Here is a 13344-nt window from a genome sequence, read left to right on the forward strand (position 1 = left end):
GATGCTACAGCATAAATTTTGACTCATTTGAGAACATCACTCTGCTCCATTCGTCCTCACCCCATTCTGTATGATCACGGGCGTATCGAAATCGGGCAACTTTATGATGCCGTTCCAGTTTTGGGCCATTTGCTGGCCTGTAAAGCTTTAATATTCTTTCGGCAAGACGTCTCCTGACTGTCCACTCGCTTATTGGCTCCGTTCGGACTTGTAGAAGTTGTTGTTGAACGGCTACTCCCGTCTGATGTCGATTTCTTAACATGATTTCCGCAATGAATCGATCTTTTCGTACTGTTGTGCACCTTAGCTTGCCAGTACCCGGTCTTCTCAGGTTTAACCCAGTCTCCCTAAACCTTTAGATCACTCGTCGTACAGTAGTATGAGTCACACCCATTATTCTGGCCGCATTTCTTTGGCTGGTTCCCATTTCCACCATGGTGATGATTCTCGCACAATCCTCGCGTGATACAGACGTGATTTATGAGTACGAGATCCGTAAGACTTTACAATTTTATAATTCTTTCACAACGACAAAAAAAAGAATGAAATAAAAAGCACAACTAAAAACGAAGCAAATGTCTTCCAAAATTTTCAAACACGAAAATTTTGCTTCTTATCTTTTTTTATCCATGGCTTCGAAAAGAACACTATTAAAAAGAGTTTGCATTTAAAAATGTTTGCATAATAAACTGTATTTCATTAAACTTTTTAATTCATGAAGCTAGGTTCTATATCTTACGAGATATTAAGGTGTTTGTCGACATTTTGTGGGTGGAACTATTTCATTGCCCGGCAGTGTATTTTAATGAAATGATAATGCCACATACGGTGATAATAATACATTGATCCGTATTACATAATTCAAGAACTGCGTCAAAAAATGACCATTGAATCTAAATAACGTTATCTTTACATAAATATTTAGTGTGGTCTGATACGGTAGTTATTTAAAACTTTAATTAGCACTAAATGCATTCAAATAAAAATCTTCATTCAATGTCACAAGGTTTCCTTTCTTTTACAACAAAGCCGGCCTTTTAAATCTTCAATAACAAACATTACATAATATCCTGTCTAGTCCATTCAATACACATCTTCTAGTCTAGAACGTTCGAACAAGGATATCGCAATTCGCACAATGATACCATCTGAAGATAAAATAGGGACTTATATTTTGTATTTCACTACAAATAACTAGGTACCTACTTCAAAAAAGGTAATGCCTACATTACATACATTGGTTCATATTCATAACTCATAAGTTATCACCTACTCATAACCTTTGGAACACCAAAACGCGGGTCAAAACTTTGTTTATAAGTAAATAAATTATAAAAATACATATTTAGATTGTTTTTAAAGTCTCTAAGTCTCTGCAAATAGAATAAGTATCCGTCCTTACATACGTTAACACTGGCCTTAATAATAATGGCCTCTGACCCTTACACCAATTTGTAAGGTTAAGGCGCATTATTTTAGCTACGACAGTGAATTTAAAATAGAACAGATTTACTGGCTCTAAGAATAAGTTTTGACCATGGGAGAAAAAATAGAAGTGTTATGCTGAGGCGTGATACCTATGTGTATCTGTATTGTGTATTTGCGTGTCTGTTTATGGGTTCGTAACACTGACATGGATTGGTTAAGCTATTTAGAAGTTAATATGATTGTGTATTTCTTTATCTTTAAGTAATTTGGGGAAATAGATCACAAGAGCAAATTGAAAAATACAATTTATTATGTAATGATAGGCTAAAGCAAATTGACTTTCCTTCTGAATTTATGTGTTGTGCTTCTCGTTTTTGTAATTGTTTAGAACACAGGTTGGCTATTGATAAATTATATAATGATATCATTGAAATTTTGCTGGATGCCGCGCGTCAGAGCTATATTAATAATAATAGAAACGGCAATAAGAAAGGATATGTGACAGGCTGGAACAGACACGTCGGTGACGCACACAGGACGGCTAGGCTTTTGTTTAGGGAGTGGCTATGGTGCGGTAAACCTACTTCCGGTACTGTATATGAAAACATGTGTAACAGTAGGAGGGTTTTTAAGTCACGTTTGAGGTGGTGCCAGCAACATGAAGAGCAGATACGGATGGATATCATCGCTACTCAGCATGCTCGTGGAGATTTTCGCAGTTTCTGGAAATCAACCAACAGGATGACGGCGAGGCCGGGGCCGCCTGCTTGTGTGGACGGGGTCAGTGACCACCAGGGTATTGCTGAGCTGTTCAAAAAACAATTCACGGTGGTGTCGCCGCTGGGCCCGTCGCAGCCCTCCTCTGATGCTGAAGGCCGGTGTGACTCGGAATTAGATATTATTTTTCGTGCAAAAGACATTAGAGATGTCATAAAGGGCATGAAAAGAGGGAAATCCCCGGGTCACGACGGGCTCAGTATTGAGCACTTCCTATACGCGGGTCCACACCTGCCCAGGGTGCTGGCCATGTTGTACACGCTCTGCCTTGGCCACTCTTATCTGCCAGTGGACCTTATGAAAACGGTGGTAGTCCCTATCGTTAAAAATAAAACTGGTCTTGTGTCCGACACGAATAACTACCGCCCGATATCGTTGGCTACAATAACAGCTAAAGTGTTTGACAGTCTGCTAAATACACAACTTAACAAGTACGTGAAAATCCATGATAATCAATTTGGTTTCAGGCCGGGATTATCCACGGAAAGTGCTATATTGTGTTTGAAGCAGACTGTTAGCTACTACACTGATAGAAAGACTGCCGTGTACGCGTGCTTCCTGGATTTATCAAAAGCGTTTGATTTAGTCAGTTATGATATCCTATGGGAAAAGCTGCGTAAAGAGAAAGTACCTACCGCACTAATTTCTGTCTTCCAATATTGGTACGGAAAGCAGTCAAATGTGGTGAAGTGGATGAACACTTTTTCGAGACCGTACAGGATGGAGTGCGGGGTGAGGCAAGGGGGGCTCAGTTCGCCCTCCTTGTTTAACCTTTACATAAACGCCCTTATTGAGGAGCTCAGTGGGTGTCGTGTCGGTTGTCACATCGACGGGGTTTGCGTCAACAATATTAGTTACGCGGACGACATGGCTCTGCTGAGTGCCTCGCCGGGCGGCCTCGCACATCTCCTGGGTATCTGCGAGAAATACGCAGCTTCCCATGGGCTGTTATATAATACGACGAAGAGCGAATGCATGGTCTTCGGGGCTGGTTGTGGCTATGCGAATAATATACCACCTTTTAAACTGAATGGTTCCGTCTTGAAACGAGTCCATCAGTTTAAATACCTCGGTCACATAATCACATCTGGCCTGGGGGACGATGCCGATATTGAAAGGGAGCGGCGTGCGCTGGCAGTCCGAGCCAACATGATCGCGCGGCGGTTCGCGCGCTGCACCCGCCAGGTGAAGATCACGCTGTTCAGGGCGTACTGCACGTCCCTGTACACGTGCGCGCTGTGGGCGAGCTACACGCAGCGCCGGTACAGCGCGCTGCGGGTGCAGTACAACGACGCGCTGCGGGCGCTGCTGGGGCGGCCCCGCTGGTGCAGCGCGTCCGGCATGTTCGCGGAGGCGCGGGTAGACTGTTTCCACGCCACCATGCGCAAGAGAGCCTCCTCGTTGTTGTGCCGAGTGCGCGGCAGCACCAACACCGTCCTGAGCATGATCGCGAGTAGGCTGGACTTCCTGTACATGCGACACTGTTCCAGCCTGCACGCTCCAATGTTAAGAATTGAATGATGCTCTGACGTGATTGTGATATTTAACTTAATTTATTTTTAATTTTATAATGTATGATTTTGGTATTTTATATTTTTGTATTTTTAATTATGATATTTTTAATGAAATTTTATTTTAATTTTAATTTAATGTAAATGTAATGTTATTATTTATGATTTTATTGCATGTGTTTTAATGATTTTTTTGTAATTAATTATGGACCTTGTTGTTTGAAATAAAAATGATTATTATTATTATTATTATTATTTATCAGAATTATCAATTTTGAATTATATTTTAAGAAACTAAATCATAGGTTATGGAATGTACTTATCTAAGTTCTCCTTTTCACATTCAAACAAATACGTACTATTCGTGTTGTGTAAATAATTCTGTAAAGTTATATGAGGTAGTTAGTAAAGAGTTTAATACAGGGGTAGAGATAGCAGATAATAATACCTATAGAGTCCAAGTTACTGAGGATAAAATACTTACTTTAGTGTTTCTAAATAAAATTAAAAATCAACATCCATACTAACATTGACTAGGATATAATTTTCGTAGGCAACTATTTGCTATTTCTAACAATCGAATGATATTTTACTGAATTCAACCATATACTTACCTAAAGAACGGAAAATAGGTACCTAATAACGGAAATAGGTAATAGGTAAATAGTGTTTTATAAATATAACAACACAACCGGATTCTAATTTTGAGATTCACTACAATCTTGGATTCAACACTTAAAAACAAGCTACCTAGATGACAAAAACCCATCACTATCCCAAATCAAACCCGATAATATTCTTCAAGTCATAATTGAATATCCTGAAGTCATCCTTGTACAGTTTGTAGAGTTTCCTTATGAGCGGGAGCTGCAGGAGTGAGTAGTAGTTCCGGAGCTTGTCCGCCGTGCCCGAGGTGCGAGCGAGACGGGGGAACTGGATGTGGGATGCGTTGATCGTGTGGAGGGCTAGCAGAGCGTCGTCCACTAGTGTCTCGTATTTACCTGAAATTAAGGATAAGTATTATTACTATGACATAGGTGCCTATACCACAGCACATGGTAGCTATCTAGCTTGACGAAATAACAAGTATTGGAGGGCTGTCATTAGGGCATGCAATACTGGTAATATTTTCAATACCGGTATTGAGTTCTGGTATTAGAACTCAATACCGGGATCCCGGTATTAATACCGGTATTAGACTTCCTTGTTATAAATGGCATATATTTTGTTTAAAGGTCGTATTGGGCAAAATACAACAAGAAAAAGCAATCAAATTCTGTATTATGTAATATATTTTACGAGAATTGAGTATTAGAGTTAAAATTTAAGAACGCATGGACAACAAGTAGGTTTCCCAAGGACAAAAACCGCATGTAAAGGTTTAAAACAAGTGCACTTTCATAGTATATGGGAGCACAGGGCTAACTATATCTTAATCGCTTTATTTATAGCCTAAAAATGTCCGATTCCGGTATTACTTCAATACCGGTATTAACTTTCAATACCGGTATTGAAAAAAGCGTGGAAATTGTCCGGGATCCCGGTATTACGCAATACCGGTATTGCGGTATTGCATGCCCTAGCTGTCATGTAATCGTTACGTTAAAAGCGAGGCCTATGTCCAGCATAGTTGATGATGATGATTTAGTTTATTAGCAAATAAACATATGCTGCGATACATACGTACACTACACCGTAGGTAAATATTTACAGAATACACCAATAGTGGTGAGCCCGATGCATAGCTCCAAGATCAGTTGAACCCTGAAATGGGTCAGGTTTGGTTTGGTTCTGGATTATGCCAATCACATATTGTATACTCTTCACACCGGTAAAGAAATTCCAGAGCCATCACAACTCAATGTCATGTCAAACCAAATGTCCTCGACCGTGGTTGGTGACCTCGAAGCCACAACATAATATTTGATGGTAGAGGTAGCCTTATCGACCCATTTTGTTTATTAGTTTTATTACTCTGCGTCTCGTCTTATAACTATGTCGAAAACGCGCGGTAACACCATGACTATGCCAAAAGTGAATGACGTCAGAAACTGAACAAGTCGTAATAAACTGTGGTCAGCCCATACCAAACCGGATTTATCTGTTTAAGTATATTGCGTTTTATGTTCTAGGAATCAATGCTCTGCATAGTGTACTAGGTATTATCTTATTGTTATCTGCATGGATTTGGTCATTTGGGCGCTTCAGCTTAACCACGGTTTACACCATAAAGAGTATGTTCGGTCCTAGCCTAAGCCGGTCGTATGGTAGCCATTCGTCTGTGGATTGGTTAAGTAGTACTTATCATATTTTTTGTTTTTTTTAGAACAATTTGAGCGATTATTTTATATACCTATAAAGGACTTGGTCGGTCTCTACTCATTGGTTGCATCATAGTGTATCTGTCGCAGGCATCTGGTTTAATCTCTTGTTTGATTGAACCGCTAGCTCGTTCATTGGATGACGCTACTCAGTTGAATGACTAAAGAACAACTCGTCAAGTGGTTGACTGTAACGACCAACGTCTTGACTGAACGTTATTCAGCGAAGTCGTTAAATGGGATATAGTATAGCAACTTTGTAATGTCTGGTTAGGATGAAAATGACCAGACAAGAGTCCACAAAAAGACTATGTTACAAAGCTCTCATCTCACAAATTAACTAAACAATAACAGTAAACGTACCTTGATATTGTTGTTCATAATTATCCAGTTTCAGCACATTTTTTTCTTTGAAACTATCCGCCGGCGGTGTAATAATAGGTAAATCCATGTTGTCACACTATTTTAACATAAATAACGCACTTTAAAGCTAATTTATTTGCAAAAAATAACAATACAAGTGCTTTTTGTGTCAGCTGTTCGCTGTTAGACGCCATATTTGTTTTATTCACCACCTGACTGATTTTAAGTCCGCTAACTAGTTGGACGTTTTGTGACGCTTGTACAATCAACGTTCGGCCTAGTCATACAACTGAATAGCGTCAACCAATTAACGGGCTAGCGGTTCAATCAAACAGGAGATTAAACCAGATGCCTGCGACATATCTACTCGTAGGTAAATTCTGATCCTACCTACTTACTCAAATTGGCTACATCGATGAATGAAAGAAACAAGTGCTTAATTATAAATACACTAAATAATAATTTTTATCTTACAACAGCCGGTACAGGGGTCAAGGAACTTTCAGCACCGCACGTGGTTACAAGATATTTTTGTAAGTAAATTATGACTTAACCAAATTATGATGACCTGTACATGCGCGTGTATCCACGTTAACGTTTTTTTGGGACAGAGCAAGTGTCATTACTTAATGACCTCTTTTGATGACAAACTGGCGAGATATGTTGATAATCTTGTAGGCATAGGTAGGTAATTAATGTGTGTACATTATGCGAAGATTACAAAAAATATAGGAACTTTAATACCCTTTAATAGATATAGCGCCTATTAAACAAACACAATCATTTGATCAATTAGGTAGCTGACATGATAAGAAAATCAAATTTTATCGAAATAGTAACTCAGTGCGGTCTTCGCTGGGTCTAGCTATTTAAAAGTAGGTAAGTATATTCTATCTATCTAAAAATATGTACTAAGTATGTAAATATGTGTGTGATAATATGTAGTTTGTTACTCTTCCACAGAAAAAAATCTGAAGCTTACACCCTGGATTAACACATAAGCTAGGTACTTTTTATCCCAGAGTTCCCACGAGTAACCAAATTATGAGAAAAACTACAACACTCACCGACTAGCGTGTACTTAGAGTACCTTGTGCCTGAGAACTTTGGGTTGCAAGTTACAAGATGATGACTATAGTCTACAGTTCCACACTCACCGACTAGCGTGTAGTTGACCCGGCACGGGTGGCACAGGCTGGCCACGGGCTGCCAGTGCTCGTTGCGCGCCACGTCGGCCAGCTCCGCCGGCGCTCCCGCCAGGAACTGAGCGAACTCCTCGAATGAGACGTCGTCGCCGAATTCTAAGGATTCGTTGGAGGGGTTGGGACGGAACGCTTTGATGATTCTGCGGCCGACGCGGTCCTGGGGGATGAATTGGGTTGTGAATGTAGGTTTTGAACAAGTGCGTCCAGCATCAATAGCACGGGGCACAAGACGCGCACTTCAAGACGTGACAAAAAAATTGCGTTACGCTCACTCGCATCAGGCGACCGAACGCGACGGAAGACTTTTGTCACGTCGTGACGTCTTGCGCCCTGTGCTGTGCTAGGTATACTGCGGGGCTATTCTTGACCACCGGTCTTTAAAATCTCCATTAGTCTCTGAAGGCTTGCATAATTTTAAAATATAAAGTGAGTCAATGATCATATCTGCCAAAGAACCAATAAATTGTATAAATAAATATTTTGGACATTATCTGATAGATTTGAATTTTAAGAAATTTAAATGAAACTCAATGCTAAAGGAGCCTCTCCAAGTGACCCACCATCATATCACTGAAGTGACAAAACCTAGTTAAGCTCTTGTATTTGTCCTTAAAATACCTAGAAAAATTTTGTAACTTAGATATTTATCTACAATGGTAAGTAAATAAAAAAAAATAACATAATTAACCAATGATAGAGTTAATAACATAAAATAGGTAATTCACCTGAAAATATTTAGCACTAATCGAGTCTCCTTCCAGCTTGTTCCTATATGCAGACAGCAGCCTCTCAAACGGATTCCTAACTATGATCATCTTGTGATAGTTCTCTAGCATGTAGTCCCGCTGCTCCGGCGGCACTGAGCTGAGGTTCCGGAACATTCCTGTGGAGTGGGACAGGTTCGCCGGTATCGACAACACATCAGTGCTGTTCCACTTGCCTTCCAGGATCATGAGGGTACGCTTCCAGTTGGTACAGGCTACCTAGAAGGTAAGATGGATTTTAACATGTTACCTACTATAATGACTTTCATTGTAATTTTCTTAAAATAATGGTTGTAATTAAAGTTCATGTTGTACTTGTAGTTAAGAGGAGAAAACACGCATTTATAAATAATTATCACTGAGATGGCTGGCACTTTAAGTGCTTAGAAAGCATCAGAGCATTTCCAGATATTATCAAAAAAATACTGTACAGACAGTATAACAAATTATAACATAAGTTGAAGCAACTAATAAGCCCAACAACGAATAGGCGGCTACTGATGACGCAAATAATACGATGTGCGACTGTTAGAACAAAAAATCCGGTTTGCCTTGAGACTAGAGACATACCTTTGGAACATAGCAATATAGCAGCTTGTGCTTCTCGCTGACGAGGATGTGGTCGAGCTGGGTCGGCGGCAGCTCCGCCAGGCCCCCCCGCGGCGGGCGCCGCCTGCACGCCTCCTGGATCCACTCTTGACGAGCCAAGTTCAAGGACTGGGTCAACTCGATCGAATGAGCCCCACTCCCCTCAACATTATTATTGTTATTCCACACATCGTTGACGTAACCGTGGACGCAAAACAAAATATTTAACGATAGATACACTCCTAAATTCGACACTCTCATGTTTTACCGAGTTAGGGCACAAAACTTTCTTTCGAAAAAAATAAGTTTTGAAGTTTGTAGGGCATGGAAATGGAACAGTGAAATGCTTGTCCGGCTAGGCGTGATAGGACTTCTAATTATCATGTAACGTTAGTGGCACACTTTGTCACTAATAACATTATTCGTTTCATCTATACTAGATTAGTTTGAAATAAATCGTAAAGTTTTTGTTGACGAGCGGAAACATGACCTCCCGCGCAACAATAATTTCGCAACTGTCAAAATTGAATGAATGAAAGTTCTAACAAGCGAAATCTGAATGAATGAAAAATGTTCTGTGATTGAAGGAAAGAGTCAAAGTCTAGTTTATTTTTTAATATTTTTTTCAAATACAAGTGAATAATGCTTAATTTATTAAAGATAAAGTGTATGTGAGGTATGTGATATGTAAGCCTATGTGTATATCTGATATCCATTGATTAAAAAATTAATGAACTTTTACATTTTCATTAGAAAACGGCTTTTCAGGCGTAGAACTCTGCAAAAATATAAAATGACATTAATCTCACAGTGAATGGTTCAAATATGGCGGATTGGTGAACGAAGTCAAGAAAAATAATGAATACCTACCCTCAAATGCTGTATGTAGCAGACTTGGTGATATTGGCGGATCAGCGTAAATGCCTCTTCTGCCACGGCTAACTGGTGATGCTGCCAAGATAGTACTGCAAGACATGCCCAAAGAGTTTCATCCTCCACAGTACGGCACAGCTGTAATTTCATCGGGTCATGTAAGTACCTTTTTTATTACTTATTATTAATAATATTTTCATGAACTCGTCCAAACAAAGTAGGTCGTTACGTATATGAAATGAAAATAATATTTCATAAATTAATGTAACCTGTAAAGCATCCGACCACATGCCTGCTGCAACGTGTTTCAAGAGTTTCTCTGGGAATGGTACTAGAGACACATGCATCAAAGAGCCATTTCCGCGACAAATGTGAGCAACGCCTTCTTCCACATTTATAAGTGTTGGGTTTCTTCCAAGGTCACTGTAAAATGGTAGAAAATACAAATTGTGATCTTGCAAAATGTCGTGTTAATCCGAGTTTATAATAATATGTTAATATTGTGCCTAACAATCTTATTAAATAAATAAACAAGTCGGATAAGTATTCAAAGAAAAACTTACGCAATCTCCTTGCTTACAGTGGTTAGGGCCAGCCAATCTGGTTGTGTTGAAGCTTTTGGGCAACACCAAGCCACAACTGAGTTAGCTCTTAATCCAACTAGAAGTTCGGTCTCAGCACTCCATGTTATGCTTAGGATTTGGGAGCCTAAAACAGTGAAAGACAATGCAACGGTATTAATTAAAAGCCCCTATATTTCTGTATGATCCAATGAATAAACGACCGTATTACCAAGTTTGAGAAATTTTGGCTTATTCTCCTTAACCGACACCACATACAAATCTCTATTATAGTCCAAAAGAGCCAGTAGCCTTTCGTTTATAGGCCCAGTCTGACTCAGAGCAATGTGGGACACCGTCATTTTGTGATTAATTTTGGTAGCCGTGTTGTCTGTAGAGCTTCTCACTACCAAGCCAGTTGGTAATTCGAATACGTGGATAGCTGAAAAATGTTGTCATTTTAATTTATGATTGAATCGCAAGTCTATTAGCTTAATTATTTATACATTCCATGAATATTCTAAAAAGTGCCAGAAGTAAAAACTACCAACTTTTCCTGTCAGCTTGATCTATGGCAGCTAAAGAGTCGGGTCCCAGAGAAATGGCCGCCCGCCCTACGGTCTCTGGGCGGGCTCCCCACCGAGGACTTGCCAAAAGGCGGCCCATATAGCTATAGATTGAAATACCAGCTCTTTCAACGATGCAGATACACCTGCAAAACATGATGGTCATAATAACTGATATATTAAGTGAGAAGGATTTGTTAAATATTGAAAAATAACACACCGTTCAGCTAACAAAATCATACTGATGGTCCCTTCCTTCAAATCAAAGGTAACAGGCGTATTCCAACTATTGAGTTTATGAATGAAACATTGCTTTATGGTAGCAACAACTAAATGGTTGAATTCCAGTGCTATTTGTATCACCCTGTCCGGAAAATCCAGTTCGTCACTTTGGTCAGTTAAGATGTCTTTTATAGAAATCACCTTGCGGCCGGTTTGTGTACAAGAATAGTTCTTCCATGTATATTCTCTGAAAAATAACATGCTCCTTTTATCTTGTATTCTAAACATAAATATGGTAACTTACGTATCCGTTTAATCTGGCAGAATATACCTTTCAATGATGTGTGCAAACAGAACCTGACTATTAGCACATGCAGCCGTAAGCTGTGTACCATCGGCTGACCAAGCAATGTTGTAAATGCTCCCTGTTGATGGTCGATCTAAGCAGTGCGACCACTGAAAACGAGACAATATTTTCATTCAAGATTACTGCATATATAGTTACCTAGTAATAATGTGATGAAAATATATTATACACCTTGTTAGGTGTTGACGTCAGGCTCGTTCGATTTAAAAAGCTATCACTTACCCCGTTAGAATTGCATAGTCGAATCAAATTGTAGCTGCCGACTACAAATAAATCCCCCGAAGGTGCCCAACTGACGCTAGTTATTGGTTGGTCGTGTTTCACACTCACGGACACTTGCTGGCCAAAGGTATCCCAAATCTTAAAGAAAACCATAGCATAATAATTATCTTTGCATTGGATATCTTCAGAAGAATGTAGGGCTACTTAGTACTTATTTTGAAGACTAACCTTGAAAAATCCATCTTCGGCACCCGAAAGAATGAGGTTATTGTTTGCATTCCAAGCAACACATAAAATAAGACTTTCATGGGCTTTCCACTGTAAAAAATGAATATACCTAAGTATAGCAGTTACTATCAATACAATCGCTGTCTAATTAATTCAATATTTTTCATTGGTTTATGAATAGGTATTAGTTTGTTACCTTTGTTATTTTGGAGCTGTTATTTAAATATTTGATTACAAGAGCATTTCCTCTTGTATACAGGATTGCGCTACTATCTGGACTCCAAATAGCACAGTAGCATGGTATATCTGACTGAATGACAGTGGAGCGCAGCAAACCATTTCTGGACCACACTTTTACGAATCCATCTTCACCAGCTGCAAAACCAAAAAATATTAATGAACTCATTATATATTTTGAGAATTAGCTGTCTTAGACTTCATAGAAAAATTATTAAGTACCAGTAAGAAGTCCAGCACCGTCAGGACTCCATTGCGCAGTCAAACATGCGCCTTGGTGAGCACTTACAGTTTTCTCAATTCGCCCATTATGATTAACCACATGAAATCTGGAAAAAACCCTGATCAGAACTCTTGTTGTCTTGTACAAACAAACCCCCTTTAATTAGGTATACGTATGTGGAGTAATTTAAGTGCACAATTTCTTACTTGCCATCCGCAGTGGATATTAGTATAACATCATGCTGGTGTTTGTTGCTGGATACATTGATTTTAGGGAAAAGGTGCATTCCAGTAGGGAAAAAATCTTCTGAGAATGTTGTCACAGTCAAACATTCGCTGTTTGCCAAGTTCCATTTTAAAAGTTTGTGGTCGTCCCTGAAATTAACGACGTTGATCAAACATAGGCAAGCATGGACTACAATGATGTACCTACCCAAATTTGTCTATGTAAAAGGCTTAGATTATAATCGAGGGTAAAAGGGTATTCCATCGATACTTCTTTGGGGCCAATAGGTAGCAATTAGGTAGGTATTCGTTTTTTTATTTACCCGCATGAAAAAACGTCTTCCGTATTATTCCAACTAACGCAAACAACGGCTCCAGTATGCTTTGGTTCTTTAAATGAAGCTATTTTCAATTTCATTTTGGATTAAAAAGGTTATTCTTTGTAATCGTAGAGAAAATAAGGAAGGCTACGTTTATATTTTATTTTCATACGGTTGCCATGAGGTTGCCATAGAAACACAATGAAAAACAAGTGTTGCTTAGTCAATGCTTAGTTAGTGTGCAGTTATTGTCTCAGAACAATATAATATTATTATATTCATTGCAACTTTTTACAAAATGAATTTTCATATTTGTACGTGTAAAATTACCTAACTACTTTATAT

The 13344-nt window shown here is 39.1% G+C and overlaps 2 protein-coding genes across 2 annotated transcripts; both read right to left on the reverse strand.

The window, feature by feature from the left end:
- Positions 1-4448: 4448 nt before the first annotated feature.
- On the reverse strand, positions 4449-9451 carry LOC105386634 (carbohydrate sulfotransferase 11). Its single transcript, XM_038121181.2, has 4 exons — positions 8940-9451; positions 8331-8588; positions 7558-7762; positions 4449-4717 (listed from the first exon to the last, which is right to left on the reverse strand). Exons 1-4 carry the CDS (start codon positions 9216-9218, stop codon positions 4488-4490), a joined length of 972 nt encoding a protein of 323 aa, XP_037977109.2. The 5' UTR covers positions 9219-9451; the 3' UTR covers positions 4449-4487.
- A 182-nt stretch (positions 9452-9633) lies between these two features.
- Positions 9634-13177, reverse strand: LOC105386632 (intraflagellar transport protein 80 homolog). Its single transcript, XM_011557239.3, has 14 exons — positions 13003-13177; positions 12662-12829; positions 12455-12561; positions 12192-12370; positions 11996-12085; positions 11768-11905; positions 11510-11634; positions 11177-11425; positions 10942-11102; positions 10623-10832; positions 10394-10538; positions 10100-10253; positions 9828-9968; positions 9634-9735 (listed from the first exon to the last, which is right to left on the reverse strand). Exons 1-14 carry the CDS (start codon positions 13095-13097, stop codon positions 9685-9687), a joined length of 2013 nt encoding a protein of 670 aa, XP_011555541.3. The 5' UTR covers positions 13098-13177; the 3' UTR covers positions 9634-9684.
- Between the last annotated feature and the right edge of the window lie 167 nt (positions 13178-13344).

This window comes from Plutella xylostella, chromosome 4 (assembly GCF_932276165.1).
Source record: "Plutella xylostella chromosome 4, ilPluXylo3.1, whole genome shotgun sequence".
NCBI classification, from domain to species: Eukaryota; Metazoa; Arthropoda; class Insecta; order Lepidoptera; family Plutellidae; genus Plutella; species Plutella xylostella.